The sequence below is a fragment of the Oncorhynchus tshawytscha genome, linkage group LG25 (genome assembly GCF_018296145.1).
Source record: "Oncorhynchus tshawytscha isolate Ot180627B linkage group LG25, Otsh_v2.0, whole genome shotgun sequence".
NCBI classification, from domain to species: domain Eukaryota; kingdom Metazoa; phylum Chordata; class Actinopteri; order Salmoniformes; family Salmonidae; genus Oncorhynchus; species Oncorhynchus tshawytscha.
In genome coordinates this window covers 17,332,223-17,355,367 of record NC_056453.1, presented here as the reverse complement: position 1 = coordinate 17,355,367, position 23,145 = coordinate 17,332,223, and the positions used below count along the sequence as shown (strand labels likewise).

The following is a 23,145-nucleotide window of genomic DNA, read 5'->3' as shown; positions in this document are numbered from 1 at the left end:
GCACCCACCCACATCGATGGGGCTGTACTTATTACTCTGTAAGCTAGCTTGACGTGCTAGAAAGTAATACACATTAAACTATTTCAAAGGTTTTGGCGAGTTACAGTTCATATAAGATAATTCATTGAAATAAATTAATTAGTCCCTAATATATGGATTTCACATGACTGGGCAGAGATGCAGCCATGGGTGGGCCTGGGAGGGCATAGGCCCACCCACTTGGGAGCCGGGCCCACCCACTGGGGAGCCAGGTCCAGCCAATCGGAATGAGTTTTTCCCCACATAATGGCCTTAATACAGACAGAAATACTCCTCAGCCCCCCCCCCCCATCCCTTCTCTGACAATCCCGCAGGTGAAGAAGCCGGATGTGGAGGTCCCGGGTTGGTGTGATTACACGTGGTCTGCGGTTGTGAGGCCAGAAGGACGTACTGTCAAAAACTCAAGTATGATGTTGAAGGCGGCTTATCGTAGAGAAATTAACATTAAATTATCTGGCAACAGCTTTGGTGGACATTCCTGCAGTCAGCATGCCATGTGCACCCACCCTCAACTTGAGACATCTTTGGCATTGTCACGCCTTGACCTTAGATTCTCTGTTTTTCTATATATTTTGGTTAGGTCAGGGTGTGACTAGGGTGGGTACTCTAGTTGTTGTATGTCTAGGGTTTTTGTATGTCTATGTTGGGCTGATATGGTTCCCAATCAGAGACAGCTGTTTATCGTTGTCTCTGATTGGGGATCATATTTAGGTAGCCATTTTCCCCATTGTTAGTTGTGGGATCTTGTCTATGTTTATTTGCCTGTCAGCACTAGTTTGTATAGCTTCACGGTTCAGTTGGTTGTTTTTGTTCATTCATTAAAAAGAGAATGTACGCATACCCCGCTGCACCTTGGTCCGATCCTTATGACAAACGTGACAGGCATTGTGTTGCATGACAAAACGGCACATTATAGAGTGGCCTTTTATTGTCCCCAGCACAAGGTGCCCCTGTGTAGTGATCATGCCGTTTTAATCAGCTTCTTGATATGCCACACCCAGTTCACCAAGTCTGGTACCAACAGGACCATGAAAAGCTTCTACTCCCAAGCCATAAGACTGCTAAACAAAACTGCTCAACAGCTAATTAAATGGCAACCCGCTGCTGTTAGTGTCCTGTTTTGTAGTTACTTTAACCCTACCTATATGTACATACTGTAACTAGCTCAATTACTTCATACCCCTGTATATCGATTCGGGACTGGTACTCCCTTTATATAGCCATGTTATTTTACTCGTCATTGTTATTCGTTATTTACTGTATTTATTCCTCGTGTCATATGTTTTTGTTGAAAAAGGGTTCCGTGTAAGTAAGCATTTCACGGTTAGTCTATACCTGTTTACAAAGCATGTGACAAATGAAATGTGATTTGTTTTGACATTTGAGGAAATTCACAACGTAAACAAATAACTTGGTGATTATTTAATGCGGTGTGTCACTACTTGTTACAGATAGAGGATATTAAAACACCAAACCCGATGTTACTTCTGGTATTGATCAGCAGGAAAAATATATTCCACAGTTCTTGGAGATTACACAATAATCCTCTATTTAAATGTTTATTATACAGTAGATACACAAGAAGTACAAGGTATACAACCTCAGCATACGTATGTAGCATACCTAATGCAGAAGCTCTAGTAAAGAGGTAGACAACAGTGGGAAAACTTGTCTCTTGAAGTAGTACTGCGCAATTCATAGCTGGAACCTTACAGGTTCATACACTAGATACTGTATACCCACAGTAATAGGCACTTTAATCTCTGTCTCAGTCCCTCTCTCAGTTTCAGTCTATGTCTGTCTCAGGCCCCTCTGAGATCCAGGCCCGTCTCTTCACAGGCACTCCCTCACTGGCGCGTCTCCTGTCCCCCTCCTCACTACAGGGCCTGGCCTTCGTGTTGACCCCACTACCACCTCCACCAGGGGCCTGGGGGGGCCTCTGAGCTGCATCAGCCGAGTGAGAACTCCCTGAGTGCCAGGCTCGACGTCTAGGAAACTGCCTGGCTCCAGGACACCAGGAACGCCCGGTGCCCAAGCCCAGGCCAGGGCTCCTTTGTGTGGGTTTGGTTGCCTCGGAGAGGTGAGTGTCCCTGGGTGGGTGTGGGTGAAGCTGGAGAACGACAGACTCAGAGTAGGAGCTGTGAACACGAGGGAGGGAAGGATTGGTGGAGGGAGGGCAGGAGAGAAGGGTAATGGGGTTTAAAGAAGGAGATAAGGAAGTGAGGGAGATGCGAGAATGAGGGGGTAGCAGAGCTGTCCTCCTGCCCATCGCCCCTCCACCTACTCCTCTTTCTTCACTTGTCTCTTCTCCTCTTCCAAGTCTCTGCGGCCTCCTCTTCCTCCTCCTGCTCTGCACCTCCTCTAGCTGGGTCTCCAGACCCTGAACGTCTGCAGTCAGCTGGTTGACGCGGTCGAAACGTGAAAGCAGACCGTTGACGCAAGACAGCAGGCGGTCCAGGTTGAGCTGAACGTCTAAACCCGGAGCGTCGGACATACCCGAGTCTTCGGAACCCAGGGAGAGGGTGGAGGACAGGGGATGGGTGGAGGAGAGGGTGGAGAGACAGGATCCTTGGGATGATCTGGAGGGAGGCACTACCATGCCCTCAAACTTCACCCTGTGTCTGAACTGTGGAGAGAAGCGAGGGAGGGAGGGAGATTTCAGAAGTTTCAATTTGTGTTTAATCAAATGAATTAATGAGTTTCCTCCATACCTCCTTGGCCTTAATTAGTCCCATCCAGAGCTTCAGTCTTTTGATGAAGAACTCCACCATCTCGTAGTCCTGGGACTCCATGGCTGGCCTGTACATCTCAGCCTGCACAACCCTGTATGTGCGGAGCAGAACAGCTCCAGAGAGACGGGCCAGCAGCCAACCTCCCAGAGCCAGCAGAGAGAGGGCGTAGAGGGGTCCGAGGACAGGGTGAGCCCTGCTGAGCCTCTGCAGGACCAGGTGACCACGCAGCACAGACAGCACAGACACACCAGCCTGGTACACAGACAGGAACCCATCCACAGACCTGGAGAAGAGCTGAGACACAAACATATATGCATGAATAGGAAATGCATATTCCCATAGTGTGAGCTGTGTCTCGCATATTCCTTCAGAGAACCTTGGTTACATTACATAACCTTCCATTTCCTACCATGTGTCCAGTGTGAGCGAAGAGCAGCAGCAATAAGATCAGTAGTAGAGCCACAGCAGACATCTCTCTCCATGCCCGCTGAAGCACTCGACCAAACACCACCCACCTCCGCACGTACCTGAGAGTACCCACCATCTGAAACACACATTTTTGCATTGTTGCATTTTTGCATTGCGTGTGGTAAAACTGCTGTTCCCCAGAAAGACTCCATTATTATGGTCTGGCACAAAATGTGGATTCCTAACCCATGGAGTTAGGACCTATTCAAATAATGTCATTCTTTAGGAACTATTCAAATAATGTCATTCTTTAGGAACTATCTTTAAGTTGTCCAGTACCTTGAGTACCAGCAGAGTGAGCAGTATGGCTGATATCTGTGTGGACCTCCTGGCCAGCAGGGCGGCGCTGTGGAACTCAGTGAAGGAGTCTGGTCTGGAGCGGTGCTGAGACAGACAGGAAGCAGCCTGGGACAGGAAGCAGAATCGCAGCGCGGCCATCGCCAGGGACAAAGAGGCGAGGAGAAACTGTAGCCAGCGCCAGCCCTGACGCACGTACTGGGCACGGTCAGTAGCCATGACCCATAGCTCCACCCCCAGAAAGAGGAGGGCAGAGAGGAGCAGAAGCACCTTGGGGGGGAGAAAGGTTTCAAAACCGAGTGGCCAACTGAGTGTCTCAAATCGGAACCTATTGACGATCTTACATTTTTGAAATCCCTAATGAATGGGAATAATAGTGTTGTTTTATACAAACAAATTGTTTATCAAATGTTACCATGAGTGCAATCTCCAGGTCTGGTCCTGAGGAGGATGGGGGGATGAGTAGAGGATGGATGGAGAGGGAGGAGATGAGTGTGTGTATCTGGGTCTTCTCTATTAGAACAGACACACACACAAACAGACTAGTCTCTCTGTGGTACTGGGTGAAGTCAATGGACACAGCCTTTAACCTGAGAGAAGAAAAGAGTACAAAGAATCATGTAGGATCATTTGTTTGGAACTGGTGTGTGTCTGTGTGCGTATGTGTGTAACTCACTGTGCTGTGGTCCAGTGTGTGCTGTGTAGGCCAGAGAGAAGCTGGCGTGTGGTAAAACTGCTGTTCCCCAGAAAGACTCCATTATTATGGTCTGGAGTGTGTATACAGCGTATCCGTGGTAACCCCACCAGGTGGAGGGCGGGGTTCTGATGGAGGTGTGGCACCAGGATGTTGTCCATCCACTGCCACGCCCCCTCCCACCTGAAACCAACACAGAGAGATACATGTGGACACAGCCCCCGCACACACACACACACCAATACACAAATCAGTACAGGGTACATGCACACACACACACCACACACGCAGCCCTTACCCAGTGATGGTGTTGAGGTTGGTGGTCAGTGAGTGTTTGACGGCAGAGTGTAGCAGTCTTCCCTGGGTCTCCTGAACACTGTCCTGGTAGTTCACCATCAACACCACCAACAGGAACAACATGTGGCACACACAGTGCTGGGGATGGGGGAAGAGAGGAGAGAAAATGAAAGAGAGAGTGAGTATACAGAGGGAATGAACAAGAGAGGAGAAGGGAAGATAAATCATTCAGATGCATGTTATTTTAATTCCAGTACAATACCAAATGGTACTAGGTTGTTAGGAACATAAACAGTGCACCACATATGTTCATTCCAGAGGTTACCATAAGGATGTATGGGAGCTGTTTTTTTTATTTCCTGTTTCACCTTCATGAAGGATCGTAGCGCTCTCACTTTCCTGGCCTCCTCCTTGGCTTGCAGTAGGCCGAACCCACAAGGGGGGTGCACCTTGCCCCCCTGCTTGCCCCCCTCCCTCTTAATGACGGTCTCCTGCCCCAGCCGATCATTCACCTCGGGGTCTACAGGCCTTAACACCACAGCATAGAACAAGGCCTGCACACACACCTGAGGAGAGGACAGTACCATTAGTTAATAAGGGTATAAGGTGCATACCTGTCTTGTCCCGCTTAGACTGAACAGATTTCAATAGATTCAAAGCCAGCAACTTACGTTTTACAATCACATGGGTCTACAGGAAATAGAGAAGTCATATGGTTGCGTATCTCTCTCTCTTTCTCTGGTACGGTGAAAAGCCTCCCCGTGTGTATGTCTCTATCTGCCTACCTTGAGAGGCTCCACCAGCAGAGCGGAGGTGAGGAAGGCAGACAGGGCTGAGATGAGCCACATCAGGACCACTGAGCTAGAGAAGTGACTCCCATAGAGGCCTACTACAGCCAGGCAGGCCCCCAGCAACAACACAACCAGGGGGTAAATGACTTGCAGTGCCCAGGGAGGTAGCAGCCAGCTGGGCTTGCCACGGGCCACACCTGGGTGGGGTGAAAAACATGGAGGAAACTATGCTCTATGATGTCTGAAAATATGATCAAGTTGTTTGATATGAATATTCGGATAGTTCAGAGGATTTTCGTGCAAAATAGACATCATTCATAGAAAGTTTTAAAGGGTGAACTCTCGCATCCACATAGTAATACATTTGTCATAAAGAGGAGGGATAAGTCCATGTAGTGACTCACCTATGCGTGTGGTAGAGTCTGTGGAGTCAGGGGAGGGGCTGGGGAGGAAGGTACTGGCGATGGAGTAGACAGAGAGAGATGAGGAAGGCCTAAACAGCCCTGTCCCATGCAGAGAGATGGGAGAGCAGGGGGGGTTGTGGATCTCTGTCCCATAGAGTGGTTTGTCCACACTCAGCTCAGACCAGCCACTGCAGGAGCTTCCCCGGCTCTGGCTAAAACCCACAGAGAGATGAGTAAGACTCAGAAGTATTCCTTCCTTGCCAACAGTGCTATACAAATGACTAGGACTGGTTGTTCCCTGCTATCTAGTCCAGTCAGATCAACTCTGATCTCCACTGAAAGAGGGGAGGAGGAGGACTGTATATTCAGAGCATATACTGTAGACAGGGCCAGATACGGTATTTTCTGGGGTTTGGATCTGGAGTGTACTGGTCAGGCAGGTCTTACCTGTGGGACAGAGAGGTGGTCCTGGGGGAGTAGCGGCCACTGTCTGATGTTGAGGGACTGTCGGACACTCCTGTGTCTGCTGCTATAGACCTCAACAGGTCCTCCTCTGAAACACCATGAGAGACAATCATTTTAGACGTATTCACACAGGAGTCATAGTAACATATATGGGACCCACACACACACCAGACAGGGTAAGGACATTGGGTTGCAGGTTGTGTCCATGGCTGTGGTCTGGATGCAGGCCAGACAGGGATTGGGATGGACCCACAGGTGCAGTAGAGGAGGGTGGGGGGTTGGAGATGAGAAATCGGGGTGAGGAGGGTGAGGCTAGGCATAGCTTCGTCAGGGCTTTCTTCCTCTTCAACAGACGGGCATGACCCAGGGATGATCCCAAGGGGTCAGAGGTTATTTCCCAGGAGGGCCACAGGGTCATGCCATCTCCTTCCTTCTCCACTCCCAGGTTAGTGGCGTTCCAGAACTCAGCGTTGAATGCCTTGCTTCCCATCAGCTACGAGAGAAGAAAAAGATAGCTTTTCAGCCTTTTCAGTGTACAACTTACACAGCTCTTTCTGGCTCTCTTGTGAATCTGTGTACGTGCATGCATTGACACGTGTGAGAGTTTGCACTCTTACAGAAGAGGGTGTGTCTCCACCCAGGCCTGACGGATCAGGTCCTTCAGGCAAAGACAGGAAGGAGGAGCAGGAAAGATCTGATTGGCCGAGATGGACGCCCATCTCCACTGACTGACACACAGGGGATGGAGGCACTGACATATCCACCGCTACCTGAAACACACACAGGGAAAGGGAAACCCAACCCAACATTTGTAGCTGAACCAAGTATCATCTCCGTCAAGGACTTTCCACATTACTCTGTTGATTTGGACGCACTTTCCAAATCAACAGAGTAAATATACAATACACATTCACATTGACCTCTGATCGACTAAGTTTTTTTATTGACAGAAGTGATAACAATGTGTGATTTAATAGGCAGTCATAGGATTTTTTTTGTTGACGGGGCAACAGGAAAAATGGATGGAGAAGGAGAGAGAGATGTAGGAGAGGTACCTGGCTGTGAGTCTTTCGCAACAGGAAGCAGAGGAGACACTGGAGAGGAACCACCAGGATGGCAATAGTCATCCCCACTGCAACCGTTTCCCAGGTTACAAGCAACCGGGCCGAAACCGGTACACTAAAACACAACACCCTTAAAATGGCTGATTCTTTCAATTAACAGAGTTAATGCAGAGTATGTGGGACAGGTAACAAAGATTTGTAGAGAGTCTCAGGCAAAACATCAATGTTGGTGTTCAGTGCAGTGAGTTGTCCACAGTGCGAGATTGATTGAATCCCACCTGAGCACTTTCACAAGAACCATCCATTGTGTACACTATTGTCACCTGGAATGTTCTGGTTAGACTACCATCTCACCTATGCCCCTCTGTGCCCACAGCCCCGTACCACAATGCCCCTAGTGCAAGGTAGAGGTGTAGCAGGAGGGCACACACCGTCACCCTCTGCCCCCGCATGAAGCGGCTGTGGGCGGGGCGTTCCCACAGAGAGAGCCACAAGTGGCGCTCCAGCATTCCAAACGCCAGCTGGGAGGAGAGAACACGTTGGAACTGAGACAGCTCCTCAGGACCTGAGAGATAGATGGAGAGAGAGAGAGAAATCTGTCTTGGAGGTGGTCATGCTCTCCCTGAGTGTAAAGACAGATACAGAGAGCTGTAACACTTACAGGAGGCCAACATCTCCTTCTCCACTGTCCCTCCTCCCTCGTTCCTGTCGTTCTCCACAGACAGCCAGTCTTCTACCAGGAAGTAGAACAGGTGGTCTGTCTGAGGGTCCCACACCACCACATGCTGCACGTACCACGATGGGTCCAGACCTGGGAGACATACACACGAACAGGTATTGTTGTGTCAACCTGTTTGGAATCTTACTACCTGGAACCTCGATCTCCTGCTTTCCTTGTGTTCCAGTAGGCGAGTGAATACAAGACTATGAAGTCTTGCAATGCGAGACTACAGTAGTTACCTGTGTTGTCATGGTTACCTGTGTTGTCATGCCAGAGGCGTATCTTCCACACCTCTCCCAGGTTGCTGTCCGTCTCCAGGTGGAACAGGTCCAGACCACTTCGTTGGAACGCCCCCTGCCGCTGCAGGTGGCGTGAACCGCTTTTAGTCACCCCGTACAGACTGATGCCCACGTGGGCCGTCGTGCCTGATGGGAAGTACAAATGAACGTGAACCTGGTTTGCGTTTCACTTTGACACGATGCTTTCTCAGCCAGATGTTCTCTCTCTCCTACCCTCGTTCCCTCCCACACGTTAGGACTGTTAGGACTGGCTCGGTGAGAACTGTCAGCAATATGACAGAAAAGAAGTGGATCTATTGCTTACACCTACCCAGTCGTCTAAGATCTGCGAGTCCCTTTACCTGCTCCTCGTCGCCAGCCTGTTTTGACCAGGACTCTGTAGCTGTAGCGTCCAGGTCGGCCACACAGTGGTACATGGCATAGTCTCAGGCTCTCCAGGTGGTCCAGTTTGTGGGCGATCAGACCCAGGAGGAAGTGGATCAGAACCAGGACAGCACACACAATCCCCACTACCACATTACGCATTGGACCACTGGACTGGGGTGATGAGATGGAGGGGGACATGTAATACAAATGAGTAGGATCAGTAGGAGGTAGCATCTATCTAAGGCTGCTAACATGTATTTTCCCTGTATGTACTAATGAGCTATACCAATTCTTGTGTTAACCTGAGGAGTGTCCCAAACATACCGGTGGCAGTAGCACCACAGCGTCTGGATGGACAAACAGACTGGCCCCGAACATGGTGAGGTGCTGGGTGAGGCAGTGTGCTGAGTGGAGGGTGCTGCCCTCCAGTGGCCGGAGGCCCTCAGTGCTCCAGCGCCTCTTCCTCGGGCTGTAGTACTGGCAAAGAGAGCTGAACACACACACTGAGGCCTGGACTGGAGCTCCACTCAGACTGGATGTCAGGTTCACAAAGAGAGATTGTACTGTGCTGTTAAGTCTAGGGACGAAGAGAAATCATAGGCAACAAGCTGCATTAGTAAATGACTGGCATGTCATCATACGCCATGTGTGGAAGAAAATCAGGCCTCCCAACATTCTGTCGGTGTAAAAGTGAACAACTTGTAAAAGGTTTTGGAAAACATAACTGTCTAGATACAGAACACTCACAGAGGAGAGAGGAAGATGGTGTCCTCCACAGATGACTGGCTGGAGAGGGAGAGGGTCAACTCTCTGACTAGGGAATCATGGGAGGCAGGATGACCTGGCTGGGTGGCCACTGTGATTCTCACATGTCCTGAGCCCACCAGAGAAGCTCCTGGAAGCAGGCTGAAGTTTAAGGAGATGTACAGTCCAGCATTGGGATCCATATTCTTCATTGCCCTCACTGTAAAATCCAGCCACCCTTTGGCTCGGAGTGTAAAGTTAACCATTGGGGCTCGTCCCTCGTCTCTGTCAATTCCACCAGATCTAGACCCAGACCCACTTCCACTAGCCCGATGGCCAGCGCCGATCCTTCCTACAGTATATATTAAGGGCAAAGTAACCCTGATAGATCTGTCAGTGTCCAGGTTAGCAATGGGTATGGGCTGTCCCTGGGGCGTGGTGAACTCCATGGCAGCCAGAGAAGTAGAAATAGGTGGGTTGGCTGCTGAGAAGAACTCAGACCCCCCTTCCAAACCCAGGAGAATCTGTACCACCTCAGATCCCTGGACCTGACGCTGGAGCTGGGCACTGAGAGAGGAGGGAATGAGGAACTGGCAGGGTGGATGTGCTGGGTATGACTCTGGCTTGTCAGGGTTTAATTGCCATTTGTTGGACTGGTTTGATTGGCGGGTGTTGACCAAGGGGTCAGTGGTGCAGAGGAGTTCCGAGGGGTTTCCGTGGTAACCAACGGCACTGATCTGTGGAGCAGAGAGAGAGAGGGGTTCCTCGTCGCGTGGCCGCGAGCGCATCAGAATACGCATGAGAGCCCTGGCATGGTCCAGGGCTGACACTGCAGTTTCAGATACATTAGAGTGAGTGTGAGGACCAGAGGAGACGAGCTTGGACTCGGACACAGCAGCCAACGAATTGCCTGGAGACAGAGAGAGAAATAACCGTTTTTGGTCAAAAATCTTGGACTAATTCCTTTCGTTGCTCTGTGAGCATGTATCCGTTGATCCCACTCTGAAGTTGGTACAGTACCTATCACATGGAGGATATTTCTGCCCGTGTCTATGGCTGCGTCATCTCCTAGTCCCGTCTGCTCTTCCATTACCCTGATCATTCTCCCCACAGAATCTAGAACATTCTCCTGACAGCCCTCACACACCACCTCACTTGGGACTGCCTGCAAGAGACAACACACAGGGGCATTCAGGCGTCGAGGACAAATCTGTATCATTTGTGGGTCTTTTTGCCAGGCTTTTATTGGCACAAACTCGGTCTGAGTAGACTATGGCCAGGTTACCTACAGTGGACTGGGCCAGGGCTAAGCTGATCTGGGCTGCATCCTGTAGAGAGTACACAGACAGAGAGGCCAGCGCCTGTGTCACATTCCCCCTGATCTCCCTCTTGTCCCTGAGATCCTGCTCACTCAAAGTCAGATCCACCTGTGACCGAGAGGAGAGAGATAGACAGGTAAAGGAAAGATAACGTTAAGGAGAAGAGAGACACAGCCAGGTAAAGACAAAGGTAATGTTCATACCTGATTGAGCTGGCTGGTGAGGGCGATGGAATAGGGAATGAGCTGCTGTGGGTTACCCTGTTGAAGTAAACCCGATAGTTCGGTTTGGCTCTTGTTCCTCAGCCACTCTGTGATCCCATCTCCATCCACAGGTCTCAGCACTGTTATAGTTCTGAAAAAATAAAAGCATCCATAAATTTTCTTTTTACAACCTCCATGGGTCTCTTGAGGTCGGAACCTCTTCCCTGCATTCTCAGTTTTAAACTCATCTCCAGTTTAAAACTCACCAGCCACATTGAGTGGCTGCTGCCAACACACTGACTCAACTCCAGCCACTTTAATAATGGGAATTGATGGGAATTGATGTAAAATATATCACTAGCCACTTTAAACAATGCTACTTAATATAATGTTTACATACCCTACATTATTTATCTCATAGGTATACGTATATACTGTACTCTATATCATCTACTGCATCTTTATGTAACACATGTATCACTAGCCACTTTAAACTATGCCACTTTGTTTACATACTCATCTCATATGTATATACTGTACTCGATACCATCTACTGCATCTTGCCTATGCCGCTCTGTACCATCACTCATTCATATATCTTTATGTACATATTCTTTATCCCTTTACACTTGTGTGTATAAGGTAGTAGTTTTGGAATTGTTAGCTAGATTACTCGTTGGTTATTACTGCATTGTCGGAACTAGAAGCACAAGCATTTCGCTACACTTGCATTAACATCTGCTAACCATGTGTATGTGACAAATAAAATTTGATTTGATTTGATTTGAGTTCACCTGTTAAGTGCTGTGACCTTTGAACCCAGGTGGTCCTCTACCTGCAGGATCACAGAGATGATTGACCGGTCCTTCTCTGGCCCCGCCTCCCCCAGAGGAACCAGGCTGCCAAATGTACGCTGCGTACCCCTGTAGAGGGTGAGAAGGGGACAGGCTTGGCCCCAGCCTGGGCATGACGATGCCACCTGGAGAATATAGATCATCTGGGGGGACTCACTATCCTCATCCAGCCAACCTATGGAGTAGATACAGAACATCTGGTACACCATGGTAAAACATGGCAAAGACACCAAAAGAAGATGTGATTGTATCTTTGAGTCTTTGTTTCTATTACCTGAGCAGTTGTATGTTACCACAGTCTCCAGCAGGCGTATGTTCTCCCCAGGGCCTGGAGTAAGAGTACACACCCCTCCATGCGGTGGAGGGATGGGCAGGAGGGTCAGGCTAGCAAACCCCCATCTTCCCCCAGCAGGGTGGGTAACATTTAGGGTGAAGGTATAGTTACACCCCTCCTGCAGCACCCCCGGTCGGACCACCAGTTCAGGAGAGAGACTGCCCGTAGTGGTCACCTCGTTCAGGTCAAGGGTCACGCCGTTCTGATCCTTTTCGCTCCATTTGTACTGTGAAAAGAGGAAGACCATACATCAACTTTCCGCCATAAGTCCTACAGAAAGCAGCCATGACAGCTGACGGTGCCTGACTTTATTTAATTTGTCACAAACGGTAAATGTTGTTTAGGTCAGCCAATTAGCTACGTAGAGGGGAACTTACCTGAACATGGCTGCCACACTTGTCACAACGACCAGAGAGCACAATGGGGCGACTCTGGCTGACACGGAAAGAAGAGAGACTACTGCAGGAAACACACTCCACACTTACAGGAAGCACTGCAACTTTAGATACCGCCACCTAGAGGAATGGAGGAGTATTTGACATGTATATCCTCTCAAATAAACATAACACAACCACACTGAAACTGAAAACTTTACATGGTCATTTTGACCACTAGTGGGTGCATGGTATTGTTATTTCTGGCTCATTAACATATTTTGAGGCCTGCCTTGTAAGAGGCTATATTTGTTGCACCCATTAGTGAGAATGCGGTACCAGTTTAACTGGTATGTGGTAGTGGTGCCCCATCAATTATAAATGTATAGGGGACAGATTGGAGAGGCAGCTAGTCTTAAACTTTTAATGGTTGAGCATTTGTCTGTTTTGCCCAGTCACTTTGTTAAAGGCCCAGTGCAGTCAAACATTTAGTTTTTCTTCTGTTTTATATATATTTCCACACTATGAGGTTGGAATAATGCTGTGAAAAAGCCCTTGTAGTTTAAGAGCTGTTTGAAAGGACCGGCTGAAATTTCAGCTTGTTTTTGTGGGATGATATCACCAGTTGGTAAATTAGTTAATAGACCAATAAGAAAGAGCGTTCCAAACCTCTCTGCCAATAAAAGCTAGTTTTCCCCTCCCCACTCAGACCACTCCCAGACAGTCCCAGCAAAATTCTTTGCTTGAGAAATTGCTCTTTGCTAAGAAGCTATTTTTCTATTTTTGTGTCTTTTCACCATTTTATTTGAAAACAATCACAGTTAGGTACTTAATTGTTACCCAGAAATGATTTGATATTGAGATATATAAAAATACCATTAAGGCCTCTACAAGTGCAAGTTATATAAAACACCAAATATTAATTGATATGCTGTAATGTGTAAAACATTAACTAGCAGCCAACCTGCTTGCACCAATCTCATGTAATTACAGTAAAATCCTGTAAAATACAAACACCATCTCCCTTCAATGAATTGAATTCATTCATCCATCCGTTCATTCATTCATTACGATGACAGTAGCATTTGCTTTTTACAGTAGAGTACGTCAATTATACGGTATTTTACTGTGCGTCATTACACAGTACTTGCTTTGATACTGTATTTAGATTACAGTAGTTGTACTGCAATATGAAAAACAGTAACTTACCTACCACTAGCTGCCTGTAAGTTACTGTCAAATTCACAGCAACCTAATAATGTGGGACTCACTGACTGTGTAGTAGAGATAGGTCTCCTCCCTTCCTTTTGGACAGTGAGGGTGAAGAGGTAGAGCTTGTCTGGCTGTAGCATCCTGCTGGGGACAGTCAACCTGCTGCTGTCATACCCTACAAGCTGATCCTGGTCCTGGGACGACCACCCAGTAGAGTTCTACAGGCAGAAACGGACACCATTGGTACAATTATGAGAAAACATCCAGGTGAGACAGCAATATAAGTGAACATAAATGTAAGTGAACAATCTCGACCTAAACAGTAGAAAGGCAATGAAGGGTTCCTAATTCTGATTTAAATGACCTCAGTGATGAATTCCCAGTGGTAGTTCAGCTCCCCTTCCTCTCCGTCAGGATCATGGGACTCTGACCCATCCAGGATCAGGTCACTGTGGCTTGACACCAGTCTATGCGATCCCCCCCTGATGATGGGTACCAGGGAACTGTGAACCACAGAGAGCCTGGACGTCCTGTACAGACGTAGAGGGGTTCCCTGGAGAGAGACAGTGAACCCCAGGCAGTACTGGCCCACCTCCAGGGCCTGCTTAGGGAGGGACAACAGTGGTGTAGTCACACCCACCAGGTTAATCAGGGTTACTGGATGTCCACTGCTGTTCTGGATTGCTGGGTGCCCACTGCTTTGGGTTACCAGAGTGTCGTCAGTCTTGTCAGCTCCACAGCCACTCCCCCTAAACACTTCCCATAGGTACATGGTCTTGTATGCGGTGCAGCCTTTGATGTCTACGCTTGCTTCAAAGTAGCTAGATCTAGACTTGACGATTGTGGATTGGCCCTGGACTAAAGTGACCTGAGGGAGTGAGCACTGGAGTTCTCTCACCTCAGTGAGCAGTTGTGTGGAGACCTGGCTGACGTTATTGAAGGCTGTGACTTGAACAATATATTTTCCAGCAGTGAGATATGTGTGGTCCACTGTATTGGATTTTGTGACGACAACTCCTTTACTTGAGTCTCCAAAGCCCCATTGAAACCTCAAATTGCTGCCACCATCTACTGTGACTGAGAATCTGACACTATAGCCTCTAAAGGTTTCTGTAGAATCACAAACAATCATGACCTCCCTCACGGGCAACTGAACAATAGCTGTCTCATTCAGGGTTTCAGAGCAGAAGCCATTGCTGGCCATCACACCCACAGACAACGAACCACTTCCGGGTGAGGTATACATCACTTCCTGTCCAATGACCTGTGAGGGCTGGAACCCTTCTAATTGGATCATCCAGGTGTAATCGGTTGGAGAACCACTCATGACAATTGCTTGGAAAGGGACCTCCTTTAGAGCTTCTAGAGCAGTGGAACAGCAGTTGACCAGTCGTAGACCCCCGATCCTCTCAACCACCTGGACGGTCAATGACACCTGGGAGTTGCTCACCTTGTTCCAGGCTCGGGCTGTGACAGAGTGAGACCCAACTGGAAGGGTGGAGGTGGTGAAGCTTACCTCAACAAGGTCATATGATGGCTCAACTTCATCAAAGGCTAAAGAGAAGCTGACATTGGTTCCTTTGGAAACTAATGGTGTAAAAGCAATATGATCTTCAGCGCAGACCGTAGACCTGCTAAGGTTTAGAGTCAAGCCCTGAATAGCATCCTGGATGGTGACTCTGTGTGAGACTGCCTGCCAGCTAATACCATTAGAGACGTTCAGAGAGACATTATAGACCCCTACATCTGTAAAGGTATAGATAACTGACTGATTGTTGTCCAAAACCACAGCACCTCCAGTACACCCAACAACTTTCCACTCCCAGTGCCGATCATTCCCTTTATTGACATATCCATAGAGTGCAACTTGAGTATTGGACGTTATAAAGAATGGATGTGTCTTGCCACCTACCTGAAAGTCTGCCTCTCTAACCTCCTCCTGAACTGTGAAATGTTTGGTGGCGTTGCTTGAACTGAGAACATTCTGGACCGACACACAGACAGAACAAGAACCCAGAGTCTCAAACATGTAAAGAAGAAAAGGAACATCAGTCTGTAAGGGTGAAAGTTCTGAGTTCACATTCCAGAGATACTGAAGGTCAGATCCAGTCTCCACAGTTACAGAGATGTTGGTATACTTCTCTAATGGTATGGTGTCTCTAGCTGTTGACATTCTAGCTCCTGAAACTCGCTCTATTGCCTTTAGAGAAATACGGCTGGTCGTCTTACCAAGTCCGTTGGAAGCTGTCAACTCAACAGATATATTACCTGGAGTTTCAGTGAACCACACAAAGTGCTCACCAACACTGCCAATTTGGGTCACACCTCTCTGGTTGGCTAGCCAATGGTAAGTGACATTGGAGCCATGTGTTACTGACGCCGTGAGCAAGACACTCTCTCTGGTTGGTATGTAGTTCATGGATGTCAGGCTCAGACTTGAGAATTGAAGCCCTTGTATTCTCTCTAAAACTATAATCAAAATGGCTGCCTCTTGTTGGCTCACCAGGTTCTGGGCTGTGACTTTGACCTGATACACACCTGCTTTAAGAAACACATACTGAAAGTGAGACATCCCAAGCTCAGTGGTGGTATCAGGGCCATCCACTGACCAGTAGAAATTGACATGACCTGAAACATTGCCAACTGCTGTTATGACAGTCTTTTCTCCTACTACTGCAAATGTCTGGCTGATTTTCAGCTTCAGGTCTGACACAGGAAGCAGTACGTTCACTTCCAGGTTAACAGAATCTAGACTAACTGCATTAGAAGCTGTGGCCTTGACTGTAAACCTGCCAGCGGAAGTAAAGACATGGGAAACATTTAGACTCTTTGCCAGTGGTGAGCCGTCACCAAAGTCCCACTGCACAGAAACATTGGTCCCAGGGCAACTCTTGACCCAAAGTGTCATCTTCTCATTGACAGTCAGTGTGTTGCTTTGACTGCTATGTGCTATGGATGGTTTACTCACAGGCTTCTGCACAGCAACCGTGGCTTTGGCTATGCTCTGGCTGACTTTGTTACTTGCCATCACTGAAACATCATGGATCCCTTCCTCTTTATACACAAAGCAATGATGAGCCAGTCCTCTTATAGGAGAGCTGTTGGATGAATGATTGAGCCACAGAAACTGATATCCAGTGGGCTGTCTTTTGGGGGCAACAACTGCATTAAAACACACCTCTTTTCCTACTGCCACAGCATCCTGTGATGGGTGGATGGTTATCCCGGTAATGGGGGCCTCAATGCAAACGTTGGCATCATAAAAGACATATCCTACTATACTGAGAACAGTTACGTTAACGTTATAAACCCCAGAGTTTGAATAAGTGTGAGTAACAACAGACTTTCCCTTCTGTACTGACAAAGGTGATCCATCCCCGAAATTCCAATGGAAAGTCAGCATGGAAACATTCCCGTTCACCAGTGCTTGGAGCGGTATCTCTTTCTCTGTCTCGGAACACTCCGATGGCAGAATTCCACTGATGGCCAACCTGTAGACTTCCAGACGGATGGACTGGCTAGCCTGGCTGACTGCGTTAGACACGGTCACTTTGACTGTGTAACTCCCTGGGGACTCGTAGACATGGGATGCAGAGTTGTCTGTGATGTTTTTATGTCCAGACCCATCACCAAAGTCCCAGTCCCAGTGAAGACTGGAACCTGAAGCCACTTTGCCCTTGATTTCAGTTGCAGACTTCAGTTCACTGGGTCCACTACAGCTCAACTGGAGTCCAGATACCTTCTCCACCACTGCCACGGCCACCCAGGCTGTCAGTGCAGTCAAGGTGTTGTTAGCGCACACAGTCATGTTATAAACCCCAGTGGTCCGAGCAACATGGCTAACTTTGCCGTGGCATCCTTGGATTTCCTTTGAACCGTCCCCAAAGTTCCAAGTGTACAGGATTCCGTAGTGAGATGGGTATGAAGAGGCTTCAAGAAGAAAGGTCTGGTTGACCAGGGGAACCGGAGGAGATGGGGAGATGAGTATACGAGTCAATGGAGGCCGTACCTTCAGTGGTATGGCCCCCTTGATGTTGTCGTATTGGTTGTAGACCTGTACAGTCAGTGTGTAGTCATCTGTATGAGTGAGAGACAGAGTGATATACAGTATTTAGACCGCTTTCTTTTTTCCTCGTTTTGTTGCGTCACAGCCTTATTCGAAAATTGATTTAATTAAACAATTTCCTCAGCAAACCTACACACAATACCCCATAATGACAAAGCAAAAACGGGTTTGTAGAAATGTTTGCAAATGTTACATAAAAAAATAAAAAAGGATTTACATAAGTATTCAGGCCCTTTGCTATGAGACTCAAAATTGAGCTCAGGTGCATCCTGTTTCCATTGATCATCCTTGAGATGTTTCTACAACTTGATTGGAGTCCACCTGTGGTAAATTAAATTGATTGGATATGATTTGGAAAGGCACACACCTGTCTATATAAGGTCCCACAGTTGACAGTGCATGTCAGAGCAAAAACCAAGCAATGAGATCGGAGGAATTGTCCGTAGAGCTCCGAGACAGGACTTTGTTGAGGCACAGATCTGGGGAAGGGTACCAAAAGGAAGGTGACCAAGAACCCCATGGTCACTCTGACAGAGCTCAAGATTTCCTCTGTGGAGATGGCAGAACCTTCCAGAAGGACAAAAATCTCTGCAGCACCAGTTAGGCCTTTATGGTAAAGTGGCCAGACCGAAGCCGCTCCTCGGTAAAAAGCACAAACTCTGCTTGGAGTTTACCAAAAGGCACCTAAAGACTTTCAAACAATGAGAAACACGTTTCTCTGGTCTGATGAAACCAAGACTGAACTCTTTGGCCTGAGTGCAAAGCGTCACGTCTGGAGGAAATCTGGCACCATCCGTACGGTGAAGCATGGTGGTGGCAGCATCATGCTGTGGGGATATTTTTCAGTGGCAGGGACTGGGAGACTAGTCAGGATCGAGGCAACGATGAACGGAGCAAAGTACAGAGATCCTTGATGAAAAGCTGCTCCAGAGCACTCAGGACCTCAGACTGGGACGAAGGTTCACCTTCCAACAGGACAATGACCCTAAGCACACAGCCAAGACAACGCAGGAGTGGCTTCATGACAAGTCTCGGAATGTCCTTGAGTGGCCCAAATAGCTGTGCAGCAACACTCCCCATCCAACCTGACAGAGCTTGAGAGGATCTGCAGAGAAGAATGAGAGAAACTCCCCCAAATGCAGGTGTGTCAAGCTTGTAGCGTCATACCCAAGAAGACTCAAGGCTGTAATCACTGCCAAAGGTGCTTCAACAAAGAACTGAGTAAGGGGTCTGACTACTTATGTAAATGTGATATTTCTGTTTTCTTATATAAATTATAAAAGACTAAAAACATGTTTTTGCTTTGTCATTATGGGGTATTGTGTGTAGATTGATGAGGGGGGAAATTACATTTAATCAATTTTAAAATAAGGCTGTAACCTAACAAAAGGTGGAAAAAGTCAAGGGCTCGGAATATTTCAGAAGGCACTGTAGATTAATGGAGACATACCCTATTGTATTGAATGGAAAGAGGAGTGATATGCAAGCATCTATACTATTAGAATGAATTCCAATAATTTACACATTGGTAGAGGTATGTTTACCTGGCTGTAGGTAGACATGGCTCACAGAGTCTTGCACATACACCTGTGTCACTCCTCGCTCCACTGGCCTGTCCTGGGACTCAGACAGGGCAGGAAAGGTGTGGTTTTCCTGGGCACTGCCATCCCCAAAAGACCACCTACAGGAAATAATATTCAATAGCTTAGGGTTTTTAAAAGTCTCATCTGAAAGATGGCACCCTATGTAGGGCAATGTCCCCTTCACTGCCCTGGGGCAATGGGATCTCCTTACACCAGAGGGAAGAGTGCCCCGTACTGGACCTCCAACACCACTTCCAGCAGTAGTTAATGAGAAAATATGGAGTAAACAGATATGCTACCCTCATTGATGTAATATCACTCCAAACGAATACTTCTGCGAAACAGAAAATGACCCTAACCTGAAAGTGACGCCTAGGGAGACATCAACTTTGACCCTGAAAGTGTAGAGACGCAGTGCGGCCACAGCGATAACCTCCTTGACAGAGAGGAATTCTGGGTCGGCCAGAGGTGTCATGGTGTCAGCAGTCAGAGTGACCTCTAGGGTCTGGGAGCTCACAGGGTTGGCTGCAGTCACCTGGAGGAACAGAGACAAGTTATTAGTGAGGCTCTATGGGCACTTTACTCTGTTATATCGGTATTATATTAAAAACAAGGTTGTTTTATCTTAATATAAATTATATGAAATGGATGAGCTTAGTACCTTCAGTTTGTACTCAGCTGGCTTCTTGAACATCACACTATAGGTGTCTCCCTCATAGGAAAACTTATCCAGCTTGTCAATCACCCAGGTGTACTTTACTGAGGAACCAGTCTCCGCCGTGGCTGTAAATGCCTTGTAAATGCCAATGTATAATTTCAGTACAGTAGCAGGGACGTGATCAGCAGAACAAATAAATAAAAGAAAATCAGATTATTTTCAAAGATGCACAAAGAAAACACCGATTTTCAAATAAATACTATAAAATACAATACAACAATACAACTAGTCGGGCTAACTCACCTGTGACAAGTCCACCAGCATCCTCAGATGTCCATGTGGCTCTACACTGAGCCCAGCCACCGGCTCATAGACACACACCTGTACACAGGTACTCTGTTCACTCACTCCATTCACAGCACTGACGTTTAGAGTGTGGACGCCCACTGAGGGTAGCACCAGGGACATGTGGGAGAACCAGCTGTCAGGGGAGTCTCTCTCACAACCAGGCCAGGAGTCAGGTAACTCTCCTGGGCAGGACGGGAGGAAGGGGACCCCTGTCTGGAGCACCGGAGCCAACCAGGAGCTGGTAGCCCCTTTTCCAGAGAATATTTTAACCACAATGAGTATAGGAGTGTCAACCAATATATGGATCTGGTTGTCTCCATCAGGCAGAGGATGGATCATACAAAGGCCAGAAATGTGACTTTTTGCTGGGGCAGGAGCTGAGGTTTCAGGGGTCATACTTATGGTCGTACTGATGTTCCCAATGTGAGTGAAGCCACTAAGTTCACTCTGGCCCGAACTTGAAATATAGCCATGCCCATGCAGTGTGTCGACGTACAGCACCCGTAGGTCGCACACCACCCCGTCCACCCACTGCCCTCCATCCGGCAGGGACGAGAGCCCCCCCTCCCACCAGCCCCCCCACTCCGCCCCTTGCAGGGAGAGGTAGCTTTGTCGCCAGGGGGAGGAGGATGAGGAGGCGTTGTCGCGGCAACTCAGGAAGGTTCCAGGTCTCCCGGTGTGTTGGATGGACAGAATGTCATCGGGGTAAACACTGATCTCCCTCTCTGGCAGGATCTGACAGAGAGAGAATGAAGCATAGTTATTTGAATTTCATTGATTCGACTTATCCAAAGCATAAAGCATGTAAATAAGAACTGTACATAAGAAACCCTCTGTAAATAAGAACGTCTCACACATACACTAATATGAGCAGGCTCTGAGCAAGGAGCCACTCTCATGGGCAGGTCTGCCACCAGGTGGTAGAAGGGGGGTATGTCAGGGTATCTGGGGGGCAGGGGGTAGCTGCGCTCCCCTGTAGAGGGGGACTGGTTGTAGGGACTGCAGGGGCTGGTGACAGGGACACAGGCCTCCAACAGGTGGCACCAGTACTGTCCCAGGGCACAGCCTCCCGTAGTGTTACACAGAGGGGTGATAGAGCAACAACTGAACGGGTTCAGGAGAGAACTACAACCTGCATAGAAAAAGAGATGGATAAGGGAAAGATATGGAAGAGAGAGAGAGAATAAGAGAGAGAGAAAGAAAGATAACGAGAGAGAGAGAAAGAAAGATAACGAGAGAGAGAGAGAGAGAGAGAGAGAGAAAGAAAGACAATGAGAGAGAGAGAGAACAAGAGAGTGAGAGAGAGAGAAAAATGAGAGTGAGTACCAGTTATGTATACTGAAAGATCGATCATCATACATCAGGGAAACACAAAAACAAACAGGAATGAATCAGCACAAACGCACACAGGGCAAGTCTTCCAATACAACAACATTTTTATTAATAACCTGAGGTGGTGTTTCTTTTTTCCTTTTTTCTTATTAACCCATCCCCTCTTCGGAGGACACAAATCCTTTTAGTTTTTACAGCTTTTCTGCAATAGATACATACAAACATTTTACACGTCCATTTTTACATATACCAGAATAAATGATCTAGTGAGTCTGTCTCTTCACAGAAAAATGTACAGAGCTGAGAGTGTATGTATTGTCTTCAGCCTTCAGTTGGTGGCACGACTTTTGTATAATCATTTAAATTGAAAAAACTTGAAGTGCTGCTTAAAGGGTTGTTTTGTGTATCAGTTCATAGACCATGTGCCATTGAATCAGTACATCGAAAATCTCTTCCCATTTATTTTGCAACCTGTATGGCACAGCTGTAAATATTTTTGTTCTCAAATTAAACTTTACATTTCTATTTATGCCAATTCTTTTCAGCCTGTTTGTATTTTTAATATACCTTCTCCCTCTTCCACTTGTCTCCTCCATTTCTCTGGCAATGCTGCAATCAGTTGGTTTTAAGTTTGGACTGAGCAGACATTCCCATATAGTTTCAATAGCTTCATATGTGACATAACTCCACCGTTTATATTCATAATATCATTAATAAATCAAATAAAAATTACATTTAAAAAAATCCATAAAGAATGTTTTTTATTTTTATTAATGAGTCAATTTGAGTTTAACCATAATATTTGTTGTAATATTGGCTCTATCTTTTCTGGAGGATAAAACTGAAATTGGAACCGGCTTTGTATGGAACGTTTGAGAAAGGGAGATACTTTAAACAACATGTCATTTTCAATTAGTTGGAAATGAGAAGTTGTGATCTGCATAAAGGCAAAAATAAAAATGTTAAACAAGGGATGAGCCTTTCTTAATGATCTACAGGACCATTTTCGTGTGTCACTTATGTACAGTGAGAGGTTTAAAGCTGTCATATTTAAAGCTTTAAACTCATATATAAATAGGCACATTTAATGTTAATGTTAGCATTCGAAATAAAATGAAATATTTTTTGCTCATATGATTTTAAAAAACGAGTTGTCTGGAGTAGGCAGCGCCATTAGTAAGTAAGTAAACTGTGATAAAACCAAAGTGTTAATCAATGTGATTTTTCCATAAACAACAAGTATGTACCTCTCCATGGTTAATGAATCGTATATGTTTTTGCTAACTTTCAATTGAAATTGATTGTGGTCAATTCATTTCTATTTTTTGAGATGTGAATACCAAGTACGTCTACTTCACCATCTGCCCATTTTATTGGTAAACTACAAGGTTGTGTAAACACTGTGTTTTCTAACGATCCAATACGTAATATGGTACACTGGTCATAATTACATTTGAGTCCAGAGAGGCTAGAAAAGTGAT

General features: G+C 47.0%; 1 protein-coding gene across 1 annotated transcript; it reads right to left on the bottom strand.

The window, feature by feature from the left end:
* Positions 1-1,460: 1,460 nt before the first annotated feature.
* On the bottom strand, positions 1,461-22,919 carry pkd1b (polycystic kidney disease 1b). Its single transcript, XM_042306303.1, has 34 exons — positions 22,912-22,919; positions 21,226-21,436; positions 20,288-21,067; positions 19,988-20,119; positions 19,686-19,831; positions 19,288-19,424; positions 14,042-17,754; positions 13,737-13,895; positions 12,469-12,606; positions 12,032-12,317; positions 11,698-11,932; positions 10,904-11,054; positions 10,671-10,808; positions 10,402-10,546; positions 9,385-10,291; positions 8,962-9,214; positions 8,613-8,808; positions 8,230-8,397; positions 7,913-8,062; positions 7,606-7,816; positions 7,243-7,366; positions 6,805-6,957; positions 6,356-6,680; positions 6,170-6,275; positions 5,723-5,934; positions 5,313-5,515; positions 4,896-5,093; positions 4,529-4,665; positions 4,213-4,413; positions 3,952-4,126; positions 3,519-3,806; positions 3,181-3,315; positions 2,751-3,065; positions 1,461-2,665 (listed from the first exon to the last, which is right to left on the bottom strand). The coding sequence occupies exons 1-34, from the start codon at positions 22,917-22,919 to the stop codon at positions 1,826-1,828; spliced, it is 11,676 nt and encodes a 3,891-aa protein (XP_042162237.1). The 3' UTR covers positions 1,461-1,825.
* Between the last annotated feature and the right edge of the window lie 226 nt (positions 22,920-23,145).

Coding starts and splice junctions, on each gene's coding strand:
- pkd1b (XM_042306303.1), bottom strand. Junction 21,068..21,225: donor TGGCAGACCTGCCCATGAGA/GTGGCTCCTTGC, acceptor TCTCTCTGTCAG/ATCCTGCCAGAGAGGGAGAT. Junction 8,063..8,229: donor CCTCTGGCATGACAACACAG/GTAACCATGACA, acceptor TATGTCTCCCAG/GTCTGGACCCATCGTGGTAC.